This window comes from Lepidochelys olivacea, assembly GCF_965140295.1.
Source record: "Lepidochelys olivacea isolate rLepOli2 genome assembly, chromosome: 4".
NCBI classification, from domain to species: Eukaryota; Metazoa; Chordata; order Testudines; family Cheloniidae; genus Lepidochelys; species Lepidochelys olivacea.
In genome coordinates this window covers 73,912,915-73,935,147 of record NC_140414.1, presented here as the reverse complement: position 1 = coordinate 73,935,147, position 22,233 = coordinate 73,912,915, and the positions used below count along the sequence as shown (strand labels likewise).

Sequence of the window (22,233 nt, the reverse complement as noted above, 5' to 3'; positions counted from 1 at the left end):
ATTATTTGGATTACACTGTCATATACTTGCTGGATCCCTTGAGAAAAATTTTCCAAATTTTTAAAAACATTTTAGGAAGATGAGGTAATACTTCAATACATTCCTTCCCAAGGAATTATTTGGTTAGCTATAGTATATGCCATGCCATATACATTCATTTCACATTATTAATGCAATTATCTCATGTTAGCATTTATTTTGCAAAATTACATGTGGAGTAAAAAAATCCAGACAATTGGGGGTGGGGGGTGCGGAGGAAGGAAATCTTTAGAAAACAGGCAAATGTGAAAGAGATAACAGTAATAGAGAGGAATCCATGACCTTATTGATACAGGAAGCTATTATTTCTTTATTATCTATAGTTATTACAACAAAAATATGGAGTAAGGTAGTACACTAGTAGTGGTAATCTAATAGCACACACTGTGTATTCGGTTTGGTGTACAAAAGGACTACTGTCAAATAAGAAATTAAATACAAATATCTTAAAATAGCTAACCTGACTTATTTTATATGACTAATGCATACACTATAGAGTGTAAACCTCAAGCCACAAGCTAACCAAAAGTGAATTTAAAAAATCTACATGTTTTAAGTGTGGGGGCAGGGAAATCGTATTTTTGGCAGTTACGTAAAAACTATCTACATAATAGCTCTTTGTTGTTTATTAAATTATTATTACTTATACAGCACAGTGTATAAATGTTGCTTTACAGGCCAACAAAATGACAGGGCCTTGCCCTGAGGAGCTCATAAGGTAATTGTCTGAACCTGCAAATCTATGTAGATAATCCTTACTCAACTGAGTAGTCCCACTGCTTGAGTCAGAGTTTAGAAGATCAGGCCCTGCACTATTATTTACAACGCAAAAGCCAAACCCTGCAAACACCAGTCTAGCTATTATACTCCCCCATGGCTAGTTTTTCCCACATTATATCACATTGTCTTCAATAGAAATGTTTATAGGAACAAATATACACAATTACACAAGTAACTATTTGCTTAATCAGGACTGAAATTATAATTATTTTATTTAATTGTGACAAAAATCTGTATATAAGGCTTTTTTTTAAAGATTTTTTAAATTGCACTGGTAAACAATAGCAAAATTTTAAAGAATAAATATAGTTTGAGTTCAGAGATTTTAGTTTAAACAGGCAATTTCATTTTTTCTATTTAATAACTGTTTGCACTTTCTTTTCTCAGCTGCTTGGTCATGTCACTCTAACAACCAGATGGCAAACGAACGAAAAGGTAGACACAAAGGTTCTGATTCAGCAAAGGACTTAAACATGCACTTAACCTTCAGCACATGCTTTTTGCAGGTTCATAGATCCTACAGCCAGATAGGACCATTGTGATCATCTAGTTTGATCTCCTGTATTGCACAGGCCACGGACCCTCCCCAAAATAATTCCTAGAGCAGAGCTTTCAGAAAAACATTCAATCTTGATTTAAAAATTGTCAATCTTGGAGAATCCACCATGGCCATTGGTAAACTGTTCCAATTGTTAATTACGCTCACTGTTAAAAATGTACACCTTTTTTCCAGTCTGAATTTGTCTGCCTTCAACTTCCAGGCATTGGATTATGTTATATTTTTCTCTACTAGATTGAAGAGCCCATTATTAAATATTTGTTCCCCAAGTAATACTAATAGACTAATCAAGTCACCCCTTAACCTTCTCTTTGCTAAACGAAATAGATTGAACTCCTTGAGTATCAATATAAAAGCATGTTTTCTAATCCTGTAATCATTTTGGTGGCTGTTCTCTAAACCCTCTCCAATTTATCAACATCTGCTTTGAATTGTGGACACATTATTTCAGCAGCGGTCACACCAGTGCCCAATACAGAGGTAAAATAATCTCCGCAATCTCATTTGAGATTTCCCTGTTTATGCATGCCAGGATTGCATTACCTCTTTTGGCCACAGTGTCACACTGGGAACTCCTGTTCAGCTGATTATCCACCATGACCCCCAAAATCTTTTTTAGAATCACTCATTCCCAAGATAGAGTCCCCAATCTTTTATGTATGGCTACATTCTTTGTTCCCAGTTGTATATGTTTATATTTAACTGTATTAAAATGTGTATTGCTTGCTTGCACCCAGTTTACCTAGTAATCTAGATTGTTCTGACTCAGGGACCTATCCACTTCCTACTCCCCCAATTCTTGGTTATCTGTAAACTTTATCAGTGATGATTTTATCTTTTCTTCCAGGTGGTTGAAAAAAATGTTAAATAGCGTAGGTCCAAGAACCGATCCCTGCGGGACCCCACTGGAAACACATCCAGCCGATGACAATTCTCCAATTGCAGTTATATTTTGAATCCTGCCAGTTAGCCAGTTTTAATCTATTTAATGTGTGCCATGTTAATTTTATATCAGTCTAGTTTTTAATCAAAATGTAATGCAGTACCAAGTCAAATAACTTACAGAAGTCCAAGTATAATATATCAACACTACTATATTTATCAACCAAATTTGTAATCTCATCAAAAAAGATATCAAGATATTGCAGTGAGTGGCAGTTAAGCACACATTTAAGTGTTTTGCTAAATATGGGCCAAAGTGCCATTATATTATATATACGTAATAATCTGAATTTAGAAAAATCATGTATTTATAATGTAAAATGAGACCAACTTTTTCAAGCTTAATACTCCAAATCTGTCAAAACAAAAGTGCATGTTTTAAAATGATCACTTAGGGTCCAGTCCAGCTCCCACTAACTGTACCAGAAGTTGAATCAGTGCTTTATAGGAATAATAGAAATAGAACCAGGACCTAATCTCCGAATGGGGACTACCGGAGGATTATGGTTGACAAAATCTGGTCCTTAACATGGTACCACTATCTGTTCCTGAAAAGAATACTCCAACTTGTCTGTAATAATGCACATACCCCAACATAAGGAGGAAAAGAAAAGGAAACAGTAGAACATTAAATATGAGAAGAAACAGCTTCAAAAATTATCTTGCATCTGTCTGGCAATCACCAGAAAGATCTTTGTCACTTTCAAAGACATCATCAGAGGTATTAAAACAAAAGTCTTCAGGTCAAATAAATCACTCAACTAGAGTACTTTAAAGGGAAATTACTGACCTTGCTCTCTATATTTTATCAGCAAAACCAGGACCTGAAATACTTCAAAGCCCATTAAAATGATTTGTTTGAGAAAATGTTAATAAGAGTCAGTGGATTTTTTCAATCCAATCTTGATCTAGAAAAGATCAAAAATGATCCTGCCTTGAACAAACAGGTGGCTTAAGAAGAAAGTAAAAGAAAATGCCAGGATAATATACAGATATTCTAATTATTATATGTAGTTACAAAGAAGAGTAAATCCATGAAAAAAATATTTTAAACATATTTATAAGAAAAAATTAACAATTAAAATGGCCATCTTCATCTGAACTCGCCCTTTCCTTTAAATCATTCCTCAAGACACACTTCTGTTGCAACATCTATAAAAAAAACCCACCAAATTAATATTGGCAGAGATAGACGGTCAGATGGGGGAAACTGAATTTACATGTATATTTTAAAAAGTAAATATATTTTTAAAAATTTGTTTGCATATATCACTTTTCTACACCCTTCCTATGTCACTTGTCTTTTAAATCCCATTTTCCACAAACTAGCCCAAATCCTACTAGAAAAGACTGCAAGACTGGGGCCTACAGCTATGCAGCAGGAACTTAGTTTTCCTATGTTCATGTATTATGCCTAACACAACAGAGAACTAAGCCTGATTGCAGCTTCTTGTACTTCTGCATTATAAATACCTACACACATAAATACATACATAAATAATAGCAGACATATATATATATATACATATACATATATATATATACATATACATATATACTCATACTTTTCCAGTAAATATTTATTTGGCTATCTCTAAGTCCAGTCTTGCAATCTAACATTGAAACAAATAAAGAATTTAACAAATAATCAAGCCCCATGGTATTTTGACAAATTCCTGGAATCTTCCGTGGAATGGACATTCTAGGATGCAACTCATACAGGAAATCACATTTCTCTATTGAAAATTCCATATGGGCAAGATTGTAACTATATGCTCTGCCCTGAACAAGGCACAACATGTTGTGGTGTATCTCCTGGAGCAGACTAAGGGCTTGTCTACACCTACATTTTATAGCGCTCTAATTTGCTGGCTCAGCGGTGTGAAAAATCAGCCACGCTCCCAGAGCTTGGAGCTAATCCCCTCATGGAGGTGGATTACCAGGAGCGCTGGGAGAGCTCTCTCCCAGTGCTCGCGCACAACCTCACTCGCACTTCAAAGTGCTGCCACGGGAGTGCTCCCGCAGCAGCGCTTTGAAGTTTCCAGTGTAGCCATGCCCTAAGAGGGAGACTGTGATTCACTGAGGAAAATCTCCCTTCCAGTTTCACATCAGTATACATTCCCCAGCAGGTCAGTGCAGTTGTGCTAGACGGCATGTGAAGCGGGAAAGTCAAGACTTCACCCATTCCTGAACCCATCCTGCCCTCTGCATGGGGCCTTACTCCTCCTTACTCTCGTATGCTGCCATGTAAACCAGGCCATGATTTGGCCCCAGCTGAACACTAAACTTTATTTTTACGTTCCAGAGAAGACTTTTCATTAGAAATACCAGGAATAAAATCAAAATTCTATTACTTTTCATTGCCTTTTAGAAAGCAAACCTGTAATGATTAAACAACTTTATAAAGTTTAAAACCAATATTACCCCTAGATGATACCATGTTTTGTAGGTTTAAAGTGAGGGTTATGTTCTGTGAATGAATAAATAAATATAGGTTAAAGAAAATTTAAAAGTCACACCTTTAACATCATACCTGTGTTATGTCCAAGTCTTTCATTTGAATGCTGCGTAAGGTCAATTGTCCTGTCAATTTGAAAGATTTTTAAGTCTTCATCATCTAAGGCAATATCTCCCCAAAAGACAGCTTTAAATAAAAGAGAGCTGAATTTAATTAAAGCATTTACTTAAACATTAAAACCAATCTGAAGAATACATTGCCATGTCACAGCTCACGAAAAGATTTTTACCCAGATTTTATAACGTTGACTAGCTCATAAAAACCTAGGGAACATGCATTCTAATCCATTCCAATATTCCCTCATTTACCTTTAATATCCCTTTAGCTTTATTTATTTATTTTATGGGCATTTTAATTTTGCTGTTGAATTGAATAGATGCAATCATACAAACATGACAGTAATCTTCAACAAATCCTTCTATTTTTCCCTCTATAAGCACAATAAAAAAAATAAAACAGCGAATTAAAGTCGTCGTTTTTTTAATATGAAGTCCATCAAAACAGGAGTTTCACAAAGATACAGCCCATAACATAATATAGCCTGGAAAATGAAGCCAGAAAACACTATTTTGTTTTTAATATGTTTAGTGCATACTTTATAATGTAAAAAGAAAAGGACAACTTGTGGCACCTTAGAGACTAACTCCTTTTCTTTTTGCGAATACAGACTAGTACGGCTGCTACTCTGAAACCTGACTTTATAATGTGTTATATATACTCATCAGATTGTTTATCTGTTTCACAAAGACAAAGAGTTTTCTTTCCCATTATCCTCCCGCTTGACCTATACATTTCCTTTACATGGTTTAATCCGCATTTTGTGTTCTCTTGCTACTTTGGCTTTCATGAATTTATGGTCTCCTAGTTTTCTTCCTACCCCTCTGTTAGTTTCTGCTTTGGCGGCTCTTCCCTTCTACTTTTTCCTGTCCTCAGTAGCATTCTCTCAGGTGTTTGTTCTTGGTCTCCTCTTCTTTCCTCTGTACACTTATATGAGCTCGTATATCTTAAACTGTCACCCCTTTGCTGATCTGAACCAAAGGGCCAGGATCTTTGAACAGCTAATGGTGAAAAAGCTAGATGTGTGCTCATCTGTCTTTAGCCCCATCTCTCCCTCTCTTCAGGATGAAATATCAGAAAAAATAGATGCAAAACTGATGTCCAACTCAAGCTTGTGGCAAAAGCTAAACTCAGCAGGCCAGACCCTCACCTAGTATGTATGAAATCAATAGAGCTTTGCCAATTTGCACTAGCTGAAGTTATTGTTTATGATCTTTCCCTCAAATTCGTCCTTCTCTCAGCCTCCACCATCTCTGACAATAACTCCATTATCCACCCTGTGACCCAGGCAAACAGCCTGTGTCATGTTCAACTCTTCCCTCTCCTCTTGCCCCATATACAGTATGTCACCAGTTTCAGTAGGTTGTTCCTTTATATAGTTTCCACGGTAAATCATTCCCTCTCTTTCCCTACAACTAAAACCCTTGTCCACACTCCATCTACTGCAGTACTTCACCTCTGGTGTCCCTATATGTTCATTCAAATCCATGCAAAGTGTTTTTGTTAACACCTTCCTTTCCTATCACTCTAACCATGTGACTCCCCTAGAGGAAACCCTTACTGGCTTTTACTTGCTGTAAAGATTATAGTTTCTTTTGTTTATTGCTGTTTGTGTTATCTGTTATTTAATCAATTTTGCATCACAGAAGTTATCATTTGTAGGGTGTCTTTGCTGGGGAACTCCTGTGTAGTGCATACCCATTCCCTATATCCACAGCACTCACTCTTGAACCCAAGGCTACTAGGAAAAACATATCACATTGAAAATAACTTCACTTTTTTTTATAAATGGAATGGCCACATAGAGTAACCATCATAATTTGATATACATGTTACAAAGACTGAGTACTTTACATATTAAAAAATTACTAAAAATCAGTAACAAATAAATAATAAAGGGCAGAGAGGCAGATAATACCAAGTTGGAGGTGAAATAACTCCAGAGTTATAAACCATTTTTAGTACTTGGTTCAAAATTAGGAGCTGAAGTACCAGCCTCATCTTGCCAGTTTTGTAAGCATAGTAAATTGCTTCCTTTATTCTTTAGGGAAAAAATGCCAGAATACCTACACTACGGGGTGCAAATGAACTCATTCATTTTAAAACAAAATATTTTAGAACCTTATGAGTAATGTATTTTTAAAGTTTTATTTATTACATAAAATAACAGCCTTCTGGAAACAGTGTGTGTATCTGAGGGCATTCCAAACACCTTTGAACTATTCAGTCACTCTCTCTATCTATATATACTTTGAACGTCTTCTTCCTTAGAGGCACTGATTCAGCAGAAACATTATCCCTTCCAGTTCATATAGTAGTACATATAACGGACAGCCATCATTTTACCAGTGACCTGTTTCCTGTGAGTAGCATTCACTATTGCAGGCTCAGTGTTACCAGTGGGAAACTGAAGCACAAAGAGATTATGTGATTCGCTCAAGGCTGCGTAGGAGGTCTGTGGTAGAGCCAGGAATGACACCCAGACCTCGTAAGCCCCTGTACAGTACCTTAACCACTAGACCATCCTTTCTTTCTAATAATATGAAGGGTTAATATTATGAAGGGGTCTTCATCAATGGAATGAGTTATAGAAAATGATTTATAACGACAAATTTCTTTGCTGATACTTAGTAACCCTTAATGTTCAGTAGTTACAAGGTGTATCTGTATCTAGACTAAGGTATGGAAAGAAAACCAAAGACAAATGGAGTTATGGAAAAGGAGATAACAAAGAAAACTATAGGTGAGAAGCAGCCTCTCTTGAGACCTGATATACCTCAATAGTGGAGGGAAGCTCAGAAGGCTGCAGACCCAGGCCTCCGCTTTTCTGGGGGACCTCTGATGCTTGTCTATACACTAAACACAAGGGAGATTATGATCAAATTTGTGCTAACACTAAAAAGAAAAGAAAAAAATCATGTATACCCCCTGATGATACTAATTTTGTCCCAGTTTCTTAAGCTTTCACAGCTCATATTTAATTTTTTTCAGACTTTCAGTTGCTGGTGACAAGGGTGCTAACTGGCAGCAATAATTGCCACCTGGTAATGACAGCAACGCACAGTACTTGTTTAGCATTGTTCTATGAGACGTCTGGCTGACAATTTTCAAGCAGAGCAGCAAAAAGGAAAGCTAAATTATAAAGAGAGAAAATTGTAAGCAAGTTACTCTAACTTACTAACTATTTCTCTACTGGTACTGTTTCAGAAAATCATCTTTCAAAGACACTGAGCGACCCTCTCAAAACATGATAACCAAAGTGAAGATATGGATATGAATTTGTTCCCGCCAGAAAGAGCAGAAGAAAAGGCACATGTTTCTGAATTCCAGGACACTTTTCCTATCACCTCTCTATACAGAAGGCAGAGAGAATAGTAGTGATAAAGAGGATAACTTTGCCATTAGCATAGCACAAGATCCAGCCTTGTTTGATAATGGCGGAGTTTCATACCCTGTGTATTGACAAAGGTCTGTTCAATATTCAGAATTTCAGTGACAAATTTATAGCTTCCAAGTGGGAGTACAAACTTAAGAAATGGTATTCCTCACCTAGTTTTTGAATGAAAACTACCAAATGTTATCAGAGGAATTGGTTGATTATTGTATTCTAAATCCACAGGAGCAGTATTGTTTTGCCGCTAAGGCTTTTCATCACCTAACAATCTTAGCACCTTCATGACCCCAGACATTTCTGACTGGAAAAAAGCAGGAGAAGACTTGTTCTCATGCAAACGGCATGGAACATTGCATTGCCATGGTTGCATGACTACCACAGTAGCAAGGCAAGAATCACATAGACAGGGAGATGGTACAGTTGCTTCTAATGCAAACTGCTTTCTGGAAGGAAGTTTTAAGGCATATTGTGACAGTTGTTGAGCTTCTCACTGAACACAGTTTAGCATTTAGAGGAAGGGAGGAAGTTATCATCAGCTCACCTCTGAATGGAAATTATGTAAGTATTCTTGAAGCCATTGCTGAATTTGACCCATTTCTAAGTGAGCATATCAAATGCTATAGAAACAAAGGGAAAGGTCACCTGCCCTACATGTTGAAAACCATCTGTGATGACTTTACTGAGCTAATGGGATGTAAGGTTTGTGAATTCATTGTAAATCAAGTCAAACAGGCAAAATACTTCTCTTTGATAGTAGATTCAGCTCCTGATATCGCTCATGTTGATCAGTTACCTATCATTTTACAATATTGCTTACATGGTGCCACATATGTGCATTTCCATGGGTTTACAGCAATTGAAAGCCACACAAGAAAGTCACTTTTCCAGACTGTGACGTCTTTATTGGACAAAAACAACACTGCTATTGAAAACTGCAGCAGTCAGTCATACAATAATGCAAGTAACATGTATGGAAAGTATGAAGGTCTTCAAGTTCAGATCAAAAGACTAAACCCAGTAGCTGTGTATGTGACATGCACAGCTCATTCTCTGGAACTCACAGCACTGATTCTTGCAATCAAACTTTTTAGTTTTCCAGAAACGTTTTTTTGTGTGTCTCATCACCCAGGCAATGACAGCTTCTGTGTAACAATCTTACCTCAAGTGAACAAGGAGCTCTCCTGGTCCGAAAAAGCCCTGTCTGATATGAGATGCTGTCATGCTGAATCTTGTAAAACAATTGTAGTGAACTATGAGGGAATTCAACACTGTTTGAAAGAAGGAATGGACAACGCCAAGGAAAACCATGAAACTCAAAGTTAAGCACAAATGTTACACAAGAAAATGTGCCAAATGAAAACTGCATTTATGAGTATTGTGGGGAATGTGACACTAGAAAGATTTGACATAACTAGCATAAAGCTTCAAAAGCCAGGTCAGGATCGTGTTGTTGCTGTTGATTTGCCAACTTCCTTGGAAGAGTTTGTCACAAGCTTACAGTCTCAGTTCGATTATTTTGAGGTGATAGTAAAAAAAAAATTGGGAAGTGATATTGATGAGTCCAACCATGAAGAATACAAATGTACTGTAAAGCAAAAATGACACTATATTTTGAGGAAGAAGGAAATTTGAGGTTAAGTGCTGTATCTTATTCTTGACAAGCTAAATTCAGAAGTAAAAACAAGGGCATATTGTAAGGAAGCCATACCTTGTGGATAGTTCAGCACATCTCTTGATCAAGTACAAAGTGAAGAGGAGATAAAAAGATTCACTCAGGCACAGCTTAACACCTTCCTAAATGAGCTAGAGCCTGAGCTTTTCACCAAAACGTATACATTTTCAGGATTTATAAGATATTGTGACATGCAGGATAAGAGTACTACTTGAATCATCACATTTTTGCATGACAAAGATCTAGGTGATGTCTTCCTGAATATTTTCATTGCATTGAAATTGTATTTGACTGTAACCATTGTTAACTGTGAAGCAGAGTGAGCATTCTTTAAGCTTGCTTTAATAAAAAAATAATTTTCGGTCATCTATGGTAGAAACAAAGCTTAATGCTCTTGCTATCATGTCAATCGACTGGGAATTCCTTCACACACTTTTTGAGGATAGAGTAACATTTGCAGCACTTAAAGCTTGCAAGATGCCGGTTTAAACACACAGCATTTCATTTGACTCATAACATTTAATATTTATCCAATTAGTTTATAACCTGTTCATTGCCACTGATTTTCTTTTGTTGTTTATTCAGTAATAAACATGACTTGTTGATTGTCAGCAGCTGGGGTACCTTTTTGCTTTCATTAATAACATGTTCACAACAAAAAAGGGGCCCCTGAAAAACATTAGTCGCATGTCTCTAATCTGGTTAATGCGGTCCTGTCGGATTGTCCATCCTTTGATGCTTCTTTTAAAGTATAAAGGGAGCAACTCCCTGATAATTGCCTTTTTCTGACAAAAAGGTTGGGACTGTCATGAACAGAAGGCATAATCCTTCCAGTAATTTTTCAACAAAACTGCAATGGGAGTTTTGCTCAGCAATCAGTGAAACATATCCCTTAGTTAGCAAAACTAAACAGAATATTGCCACCATGAATTTCTGGAATTTTATGCAAGAGTAGAGGTACCAGTGCTGAATGCATATCCCTCCCCCAGTTTTAAAATTCTTAGGGACCAAAAATATTTCAAGAATGCAATTCAGGTGCTGTCTTCTCGTAGAATGCCTCCCTTGATTTTAGTAAGAGTAAGCAGAGGACTCCTTGCGTGTATGAGGTTGGAAATTGTGTGGTGAGGAGATAAACAGTTAAGAATTCTTTTGACTCTCCTTTTGCAACTACTGGCAGGACTGACTTGTTTGGATATGTGTGTCTATCACTCCCTGTAAAGATAACCGTCTCTTGATAATTTTGCTCCAAGAAATGAGCAAGAATCAGATCATTTATTGCTTCAAAACAAAAAACAAAAACTGTGGAACAAAGCCTGCGAAATGACCAAAACAAAACTGGAAGACTTGGAGGTATTTGTATCGGGAGGCAATCTCAAATTAATCTAATTTCTTATCTTGTATACCATTTTGTTAACAACAACAAAAAAGGAACCCTAAACTTGCTGTTTACAATTTATTCTCTTCATTTGAAAATGTTAACACTGAAATGAATTTAGAGAAAGTACTGTAAGTTTTTTGTATCTGAAACAATAGTCACAACAGAAAAAAAGTACTTCAGCTATCACATTATAAACTAGCACATTATAAACAACCTTTTAATGGAACCAGCATCCATGAGTCCATCAAATCTCCCATGGAAAGAGCTATTGGATCTGTTTATGGAAAAGTTAATAGAGAGCAGATCCTGACTAGTTCTGGTGCAATATGTATTTTTAACGTATTTAGTGTCATATTTAGCCAATATTCACATTGGAACTGAAAGTTTATGCAAAATGTACATAAACCTTATTGATGGAGACCACTCACACAAACCCTGATAGATTCATTGAGGAGGACAAGCCCACATAAAATCTCCAGCAGGAGCTACAATTTTCTGTCACAGTGGAGAAGCGTTCATGCACACAGGGTTCATGCTGTTGCACTTTTGCATCCCCACAAATCTGCATTCTCACCCAATCAATCAAGTCTCAAAGAACCCTAGAAAATTAATACACAAAAAGCAGTGAAGCAGTTAGCATTGCTACACACACACACACACACACATATACACCTACCTGACTTGAACCGACAAAAGCGAAGAAATGAGACATTAAGCCACCTAATGATACATATACTCTTTTCCTCTATCCATAGGCACACACACCTTAATAGCACGACAACTACCACGTACCACAACCTTAATTTTGTCCCCCTAGGATGCCAGCCTCTTATTATCCCCTTTTACTACTGTATTGCACACATCTCTTTACCAAGTTACCTTCCCTCAACATGACCAACTAGTACACCAAATAGCCACAACAAATATCTAGCGTTGGGGCAGGGAGGGGGCAGGCGTTATTTAGGAAAGGGATTTGTAAAGAAGAAAAAAAGGGGGGAAGAGTTAAGGCTGGAATGTGTGGTAGAAACCACACATAGTTCCCAACAAAATTTTGTGTATTGACAAGTATGCGCACACGCACACACAAATCAATATTTATATTAAACAAAGACTGGATGTTTTTCTAAAAGATATGCTGCAGTTCAATCACAAGTTATAGGTTTGGAGTAGAAGTGATTGGTGAAATGCTATGGGCTATGTTATGCAGGAAGTGAGACTACATAAACATGACAACCCCACCTCCAGCATTAAGATCTATGAACATGTAAACAAACTTAATATTTAATGTAAACTGAATACCAACAATTATCTGATGTGAAACTTGTTTGGTGTTCATACTAATGTTTTTGCAATTCATTACCTATTAAATAAAAAGATAAATCTAAATGTTCACAGCCATTTTTTAATAAGAAAAATATATTAGAGACAGTACTAATATTGACATGAGTAAAAGCATATATGAGAAAAGGTTGTTGGCATTTGACCCTAAAACACATTAGTTAACACCAGACTAACTATACTTAATGACACTGCAATTGACTTACTTAGGTACCAAGGACAGTTGTCTGGCTATGCTGAAAGAATGACAGGAGACATCAGATATGGGTTTAATCAGGCTGCAACTTTATTATTAGATGTCTGGGACTAACCTAAAATGTGTAGTGCAGGTGCAAAACTTATGTCCTCCAGCAGATCCACTGCCGGGACCTTCCATTCCAGACAATTTTTTGTGGGGGGGCTTCCACCAGCTCCCCCCCCCCTTTTCATCCAGGTCCGTCAACCAATTCCCTTGCCGGGACCTTAAAAATTACAGCCAATTCTGGGGGGGGGTTCCACCAGCTGTCCCCCCCGTCCCCCAACCCTTTTCATCCAGGTCCCTCCAGCAATTTCCTTGAGGACAAAGTCACAAAGTTCAGCCACCAGGTTAGCCGTGACATTATCGGGGATACTGTTTCTGACAGCTTGTAGTCCATCTTTGTGTGGAATGTTGGTGTAGAGGGTTTCTACATCCATAGTGGCCAGGATGGTGTTTTCTGGAAGATCACTGATGGATTGTAGTTTCCTCAGGAAGTCAGTGGTGTCTCGAAGATATAGCTAGGAGTGCTGGTAGCATAGGGCCTGAGGAGGGAGTCTACACAGCCAGACAATCCTGCTGTCAGGGTGCCAATGCCTGAGATGATGGGGCATCCAGGATTTCAGGTTTATGGATCTTGGGTAGCAAATAGAATACCCCTGCTAGGGGTTCTAGGGATGTGTCTGTGCGGATTTGCTCTTGTGCTTTTTCAGGGAGTTTCTTAAGCAGATGGTGTTTCTTTTGGTAACCCTCAGTGGGATCAGAGGGTAATGGCTTGTAGAATGTGGTGTTGGAGAGCTGCCGAGCAGCCTCTTGTTCATATTCCGACTTATTCATAATGACGACAGCACCTCCTTTGTCCGCCTTTTTGATTATGATGTCAGAGTTGTTTCTGAAGCTGTGGACGGCACTGTGTTCTGCACGGCTGAGGTTATGGGGCAAGTGATACTGCTTTTCCACAATTTCAGCCCGTGCACATCGACAGAAGCACTCTATGTAGAAGTCCAGTCTGTTGTTTCGACCTTAAGGAGGAGTCCACCCAGAATCCTTCTTTTTGTAGTGTTGGTAGGAAGGTCTGTGTGGGTTAGTAATGTTGTTCAGAGGTGTGTTGGAAATATTCCCTGAGTCGGAGATGTCTAAAATAGGATTCTAGGTGACCTCAGAACTGTATCATGTTCGTGGGAGTGGAGGGGCAGAAGGAGAGGCCCTGAGACAGGACAGATTCTTCTGCTGGGCTAAGAGTATAGCTGGATAGATTAACAATATTGCTAGGTGTCATGGCTAACCCGGTGTCTGAACTTTGTGTTTTGTCCTCACCCATAACTATTTTACATTTGGGGACAATGTATACCTTCAAATCAGTGGCACTGCTATGGGTACCCGCATGGCCCCACAGTATGCCAACATTTTTATGGCTACTTAGAACAACACTTCCTCAGCTCTCGTCCCCTAATGCCCCTACTCTACTTGCGCTATATTGATGACATCTTCATCATCTGGACCCATGGAAAAGAAGTCCATGAGGAATTCCACCATGATTTCAACAATTTCCATCCCACCACCAACCTCAGCCTGGACCAGTCCACACAAGAGATCCACTTCCTGGACACTACAGTGCTAATAAGCAGTGGTCACATAAACACAACCCTATACTGGAAACCTACTGACCTCTATACTTACTTACATGCCTCCAGCTTTCATCCAGACCACATCACACGATCTATTGTCTACAGCCAAGCTCTCAGATACAACCACATTTGCTCCAACCCCTCAGACAGAGACAAACACCTACAAGATCTCTATCAAGCATTCTTACAACTACAATACCCACCTGCTGAAGTGAAACAAATTGACAGAGCCAGAAGAGTACCCAGAAGTCACCTACTACAGGACAGACCCAACAAAGAAAGTAACAGAACGCCACCAGCCATCACCTTCAGCCCCCAACTAAAACCTCTCCAAAGCATCATCAAGGATTTACAATCTATCCTGAAGGATGAACCATCACTCTCACAGATCTTGGGAGACAGGCCAATCCTTGCTTATAGACAGCCCCCCAACCTGAAGCAAATACTCTCCAGCAACCACACACCACACAACAGAACCACTAACCCAGGAACCTATCCTTGCAACAAAGCCTATTGTCAACTGTGTCCACATATCTATTCAGGGGACACCATCACAGGGCCTAATCACATCAGCCACACTATCAGAGGCTCGTTCACCTGCACATCTACCAATGTGATATATGCCATCATGTGCCAGCAATGCCCCTCTGCCATGTACATTGGCCAAACCGGACAGTCTCTACGTAAAAGAATAAATGGACACACATCAGACATCAAGAACTATAACATTCAAAAACCAGTCGGAGAACACTTCAATCTCTCTGTTCACTTGATTACAGACCTAAAAGTCGCAATATTACAACAAAAAAATTTCAAAAACAGACTCCAATGAGAGACTGCTGAATTGGAATTCATTTGCAAACTGGACACCATTAAATTAGGATTGAATAAAGACTGGTAGTGGATGTGTCATTACACAAAGTAAAACTATTTCCCCATGTTTATTTCCCCCCCTCACTGTTCCTCACACGTTATTGTCAACTGCTGGAAATGGCCCATCCTGATTATCACTACAAAAGGTTTTTTTTCTCTCCTGCTGGTAATAGCTCACCTAACTGATCACTCTCATTATAGTGTGCTTGGTAACACCCATTATTTCATGGTCTCTGTGTATATAAAATCGTCCTTCTGTATTTTCCACTGCATGCATCCGATGAAGTGGGCTGTAGGCCATGAAAGCTTATGTTCAAATACATTTGTTAGTCTCTAAGGTGCCACAAGTACTCCTGTTCTTTTAACTGTACTTAGTGACATGGCAGTTGACCTACTTAGCTACTAAGGACAGTTCTAAGAGGGTTGGGTTGTAGTATTTCACTGTGATCCAACAAATATTTTTGCAGATGTAGACATTAGTTTGATTTCTGTATGTGTTAACCAAACTTTCCACTCAGGTGGAAAAATGCTCCTATTTGGAAAGCTATTCTTAAAACGGGGTTACAAACTCTGGAATTGCAGCATAATGGAGGCATCAGCAATTCTTTCTCAAATTAGGCTATAAACAAATTACGTGGACAGTACTGAAAATAGGTGCACAAACTGAAAAGTAAAACTACGATACGTTCTGAAAAAACATGCAGAATTTTGAGAAGGGAGATTATTCCTAAATATTTTGTAGAAATGACAACGTTAGGCTTGAGGAAATTTTAGAAGATGACAACATTCTTAAAGACAAAACCCTGAACTTTGTTGTGGTGGTTAGAAGGCACAAGGAGCTGCGCTCTCATCCTCTTCACAGCAGCCGTAGAAGACTGTAGCGTAACATTAAAGAGTGCTTTCTTGAGCGGCTAGCTACCACCCTCGGCCACAAAGAGAATTATCTGCTGTTTTAGGGATGTAGTGAGGCCGCTAGTTCTTTACTGCATACTGGGCCAGATCTGAGAAAGTTTTAAGCACAGTCAACTCCCAACAGCGAGAGTGGAGGGTACTCTGCATCTTGTAGCATTGGGCCTACTAACTAAACAGCAGGTGCTAGACAGGGGTACACAGGAGTTCAAAAGAGCAGTAGGGTCCACCCCTACCTAGTCCTCATGAGCCATCTTACCCAGTAGCACCTGCTCTACAGTACACTCTCCCCATTGTGATTCTGACCAGTAAAAGGAAGATTTTGACCCAAGTGTGCAAAACTGATTCTAACTCATTACAGAATATGACATTCACTGATTATATTTATCTTACACCCCTGGTTTAAAGTCACACACTATGTGGGAACATGTCCCTTCAGTTCTGCACTTAACTTATCTCAATAATCTTAAGAGATGTTCTACGCAAATTAAATAACAAGAAAGAGAGAGAGAGAGAGAAAAGAAAAATTGCAATTGACATGGAGGCCTATGATATCAAATTGACTTTTTAGTTCTCAGGACAAAGTCTGGGGTGGAGGAGGATTTGGATGTTTTCTTTTTGTATTTTGTATACAATACCTATTGTGACTAATTTTTATTTTTATTTTGAAGGTTTTATTTAATAAACATGAATAAAGGGAAAGTAGAACAAGCATTAAAAACAATAATTAATCCTCCTAAATGTTCGTATTACTTAAAGTCAGTAAGGAAGAAGTTTAAATATTAAAATGAACAAAACCAAATGAGCATAATACGCCACAACAATATTAATATTTGATCTGAATTTTAAAAATTGTTTATAAATCCATTCAAACTACAAATGTTTCAAACTGGAACTTCAGTGGTGGCAAAACAATGAATTTTCTTAGCTACCGGATATCGATTTTATCGCTTGGCCTTCAATAGGCTGACTTTCCTTGCAGTACTATTGGTTGGGAATATCAGGAAAGGTTATACAAAAATCTGAAGTGGAGTCAAAGCTATTTTAGTTCTTAAAATTACTGGATTCAGGATCAAATCTGTAATTTTCCCATCAAGAGTGCAATGCATGGTAAAAGCCGTTAAAACAGTACTTCCGTATATCTGTGAAAAAAAGCCACACAGCCTGGTAAAATTAGTGTTTTAACCCTGCACTTCCAATTGCATATAATGCATTCTAAGATATTATTACTCATAGTTACTAATATGCAGTCATTAATGCCAAGACAAAGCATTCTAAAACCATGTGTCGGACCCCCCAAAACTATGGTTTAAAAAAATGAAGTTTAGAATCACATTGTTTTTCACCTGCCTTCTGATTTTTTTTCATCTTTAGGTGGAAGCTGCACATCCCCAATTTGTGTGTGATCATCTTAGGGTCAACATTCAGCCTTAAGTACAAATGCAAAAATCTGCAGAGCTCCTTGTTCACTATTTGGAGTGTCCTCTACTCTCTCTCACTCCTGTTCCCTGAGGTCCAGGGAGCTGCCATTTTGTCAATATTCTTTCTGCCCTAAATAGGACAGTCACCTGCCTCACTCATTCTCTCTCATAGTCTCATGTTCCCTACCCACACCTACATTCACTTACCCCCATATTTTCCTCCCTTTTCCCTCCCAGTCTCCTATCTACTGTTTTACCTTGACACATTCCCCTACACCTCCATCTATCTGTCTCCTGCTCCCCATATTCTCCTGTCTCACAGTTTTTTAATGTATTTACTAACACATATCCCTCCCTCCTGCCCATACCCTCTAATTCGGGGGTTCTCAAACTGGGGGTCAGGACCCCACAGGGGGTCGCGAGGTTACTACATGGGGGGTTGCGAGCGGTCAGCCTCCACCCCAAACCCAGCTTTGCACAGAGCATTTATAATGGTGTTAAATATATTAAAAAGTGTTTTTAATTTATAAGGGATGTCACACTCAGAGGCTTGCTATGTGAAAGGGGTCACCCGTAAAAAAGTTTGAGAGTCCCTACTCTAATTCTCTGCAGTTCTACAGTCCCCCTGCCTGGCCCTCACATAGTTACTAAAGGGCCACCATTTTATCTGAGAACCACCTAACTTCTGCACCACTGGAAAAATGGGAAGTGATGACCACCTTTGCTTGGGGCAACCTCACTTTAATTAGAATAGATTAAATGACCATGGTAGTCCTATTGCTGAGGCTTCAATCTCACTGAGAGCAGTGCATGTTGGTGGCCATTCTGGGTAAGTTCAAACTTCAAAAACTTGAAAGTAGGAATCAGAAATTCACAAAAACCCTTAAAATTACCACAGACATTGTGAGACTTGGCAATACTGAAGATGATATGGTAGTGAAGGCCCAGATCAGTTCCCTTTTGCAGAAAGATCAGTGGAGACAGGAAATCTCCATGCAGAAGGCCTCAAAGAAATCCCCCATAACTCGTCACCCCATTATGACACCTGTGGTTTGCCTGCCCCATGGAACAGTCAATGTGGTATGTCCCCAAACCTCATAGATCTACGCAAGGCTGGACCTGTCCATGAAGACACCGTGTGTCTTGCTTCCAATCACTCATTAGAGCAATACTTCCAGAGTCTTCCACTGACCACAGCTTTCCCCAGGACTTCCAGAAATCAAGCTGGGGGGAAGCAGGAAAAATACTACTGTATTATCTTTTTGGACTAATTTCCATAGGGCCATAGAGGGAGCAACGTACACTCCCCTTATCCTTGTCCCCATGCTCAGCACACCCTGGGCTTCATAGTCTGCCCCAGTATAGATTCCAGCAACACGGAAAGGCCTCTACAAGTTTTCAGAATGGTGTCACAGTGTTAGCAGCTGAGTCCTCTACTTGGAAGGGGGGCATCTGTGCACAGAGGGTCAACTCTGTGTACAGATCCAGGAGGGAATTTTTTTTTGTAGACATTGCACTAGACATAAAAATATCTGAGACCCATATGTATGGACACAGCCATATGTTAAAAACTGACTACAATGGTCCTGGCTAACTAAAACTTTAACAAATACAAATCCTTCCACAGCTATATGTGTCAAGAGAAATCAAAGTGTATTCTACATTGCTATTGAAATGTAATGTGCTAAAAAGACTCTTTCATAGAATCATAGACTATCAGGGTTGGAAGGGACCTCAGGAGGTCATCTAGTCCAACCCCCTGCTCAAAGCAGGACCAATCCCCAATTAAATCATCCCAGCCAGGGCTTTGTCAAGCCTGACCTTAAAAACTTCTAAGGAAGGAGATTCTACCACCTCCCTAGGTAACGCATTCCAGTGTTTCACCACCCTCTTAGTGAAAAAGGTTTTCCTAATATCCAACCTAAACCTCCCCCACTGCAACTTGAGACCATTACTCCTTGTCCTGTCCTCTTCTACCACTGAGAATAGTCTAGAACCATCCTCTCTGGAACCACCTCTCAGGTAGTTGAAAGCAGCTATCAAATCCCCCCTCATTCTTCTCTTCTGCCGACTAAACAATCCCAGTTCCCTCAGCCTCTCCTCATAAGTCATGTGTTCCAGACCCCTAATCAATTTTGTTGCCCTTCGCTGGACTCTCTCCAATTTATCCACATCCTTCTTGTAGTGTGGGGCCCAAAATTGGACACAGTACTCCAGATGAGGCCTCACCAATGTCGAATAGAGGGGAACGATCACGTCCCTCGATCTGCTCGCTATGACCCTACTTATACATCCCAAAATGCCATTGGCCTTCTTGGCAACAAGGGCACACTGCTGACTCATATCCAGCTTCTCGTCCACTGTCACCCCTAGGTCCTTTTCCGCAGAACTGCTGCCTAGCCATTCGGTCCCTAGTCTGTAGCTGTGCATTGGGTTCTTCCGTCCTAAGTGCAGGACTCTGCACTTATCCCTATTGAACCTCATCAGATTTCTTTTGGCCCAATGTCTTCCTATGTCTTCTTTCCTATGTCTTCAAGAAACTTAATATTTTTGGATTTTCCCTCCTCTTCTTTTTAAACTACTGTTGATTGGAATAAAAAAACAAATAAAAAATTAAGTATTGTTAGACAGAGCAGGTAAAATTTACAAAATCTACAGAAGTAGATAAAAGTACAACTGGCACTATGTTGAGGTGAGAAGACATCATGTTCTTGTAACTCTTGATACCTCAAGGGAATGAGCAAGAACAACAGCTATACCAAAGTTCCTCTACATCTAAATATTAAACCATGAGGATTTCTGTGGAAGGGACAGAATTTGGAGGCAAGGCCGTGGTGTATAAGAAAAGCAACAAATAAAGTGGAGTGAGAATTAAAAATTATTTTAAATACAAAAGAGTTAGGGTTAACTATAACTAATAAAAATGATAATAGAAAATGGCAAGTTCTAAATACAAAAAAGGCAAAAGCTGAAAGTTTTTTTATGTCTAGGGTTAAACATTATTAAAATACAGATACTTGAATACACAAAATCACAGTATTGTATGTCAGTTAAGGCTGGACAAATGATTATGTATCTAACCAAAACCTCAATAAGCAAGCAAATTTAAAGTGATCCTTGTCCTCCTTCACTCAGAGATACGTATTTCACTACTAACACAGCTCTATACCCAACTCATCCCAGCCGTAACTCTGCTCCAGTAGGGATGCCAACTTTCCCCAAAATTCCCACCATCAAACATTATTGCCTTCATTCCTACAAGTCTTCACATTTGCGGAAGAGGTGCTGGAAGACTAGTTACAGTTGTGGTGCATTGTCTGTGGTGTAAGGTGATGGTTCTATCATTAAAATGTGTTTCTTGCTTGAGGATTAAGGGTATGTACTGCTAGACACCCTAACTTTTCATTTCTTTGTTTTTGTGGTTAGGCATGCTTTGTGTTAGTATGTTATGTGCAGACCATCCTAAGTGATGCACAATGTTGTAATAATGTCCCACTTCTTATTTTTTTAAATTAAGGAGGTCTCTGACCCTCTCTTGCTCTCAGATTACTTACACACAAAAAAGCAGGTTCTTTGTGAAAGTGCCCAGCCAGCACAGGAGTTCCACTTACACAAAGAGGAATTTTCATGAGAACCTGCTCTCTATGAAAGTAGCCACTGCTTTGGTGAAGATCTTCCTCTATGGCACAATACAGATGCTGATGGTACACAAAAATCCATTTATTTCCACTGTGTTAGCCCCAGTTTCATATGAACACATGTAACAACAGTATTGTATTGCTCTTCTAAAGTCACTGAAGGAAAGCTGATTAAACATTTTCAAACAAGATTTTTCCCATGACAAAAGTTGTATTCTGAATACAAGTTTTCATAAACCATTTTCTCAAAAAAATTATTGAAATGTTCATTTTTGTCCAATTTTTCATTTTTGTTTAGTCAACTAAACAAAAATGAAAATGATTTAATTGGGGATTGGTCCTGCTTTGAGCAGGGGGTTGGACTAGATGACCTCCTGAGGTCCCTTCCAACCCTGGTATTCTATGATTCTATGAACTAGAAAAGAACAGGATCTTCAAAAAGCAAACGCTACATTGATGAAACAAGGATCTTAGTTAAAGCATTTGGCTGGAACGAATGCTCTGCTCCTGAATCATCTGAACAGTTTCGTGAAGAACAGGATGTTCAACAAAGAACAAGCTACTGCGTCAAAGACTCTGTTGGTCATTCAAAGGTTCAGCCAATTTAGGCTGAATATTTTCACTAAGAACCTGGTCTTCAAAAAAGTTTTCATTCCTTTCTCAAAGATCTTCAGCATATGTCCCAGGACTAGCAAAATCCAATATACATCACTGTGGTAACTGCCAATTTTGGATTCAAGGAACATCAGTGGGAGCATGTGACAAAAAGCAGTGTTGTATTCCTCATCTAAACTGTTCAAAAAGACTTCTGCACGCCACATTGGAGAATGGAAGTAGCTAACGTAATTCTTA

At 38.8% G+C, this 22,233-nt stretch overlaps 1 protein-coding gene across 1 annotated transcript in view; it reads right to left on the bottom strand.

Annotated features, from left to right (window-relative positions):
* The window catches only part of TLL1 (tolloid like 1), a 201,431-nt gene that overhangs the window by 97,933 nt on the left and 81,265 nt on the right, over window positions 1-22,233 (bottom strand). The window contains exon 3 of the mRNA XM_084626930.1: window positions 4,854-4,964. Within this exon, the coding sequence (XP_084483056.1) occupies window positions 4,854-4,964 (111 nt within the window). The remainder of the gene's footprint in view (window positions 1-4,853; window positions 4,965-22,233) is intronic.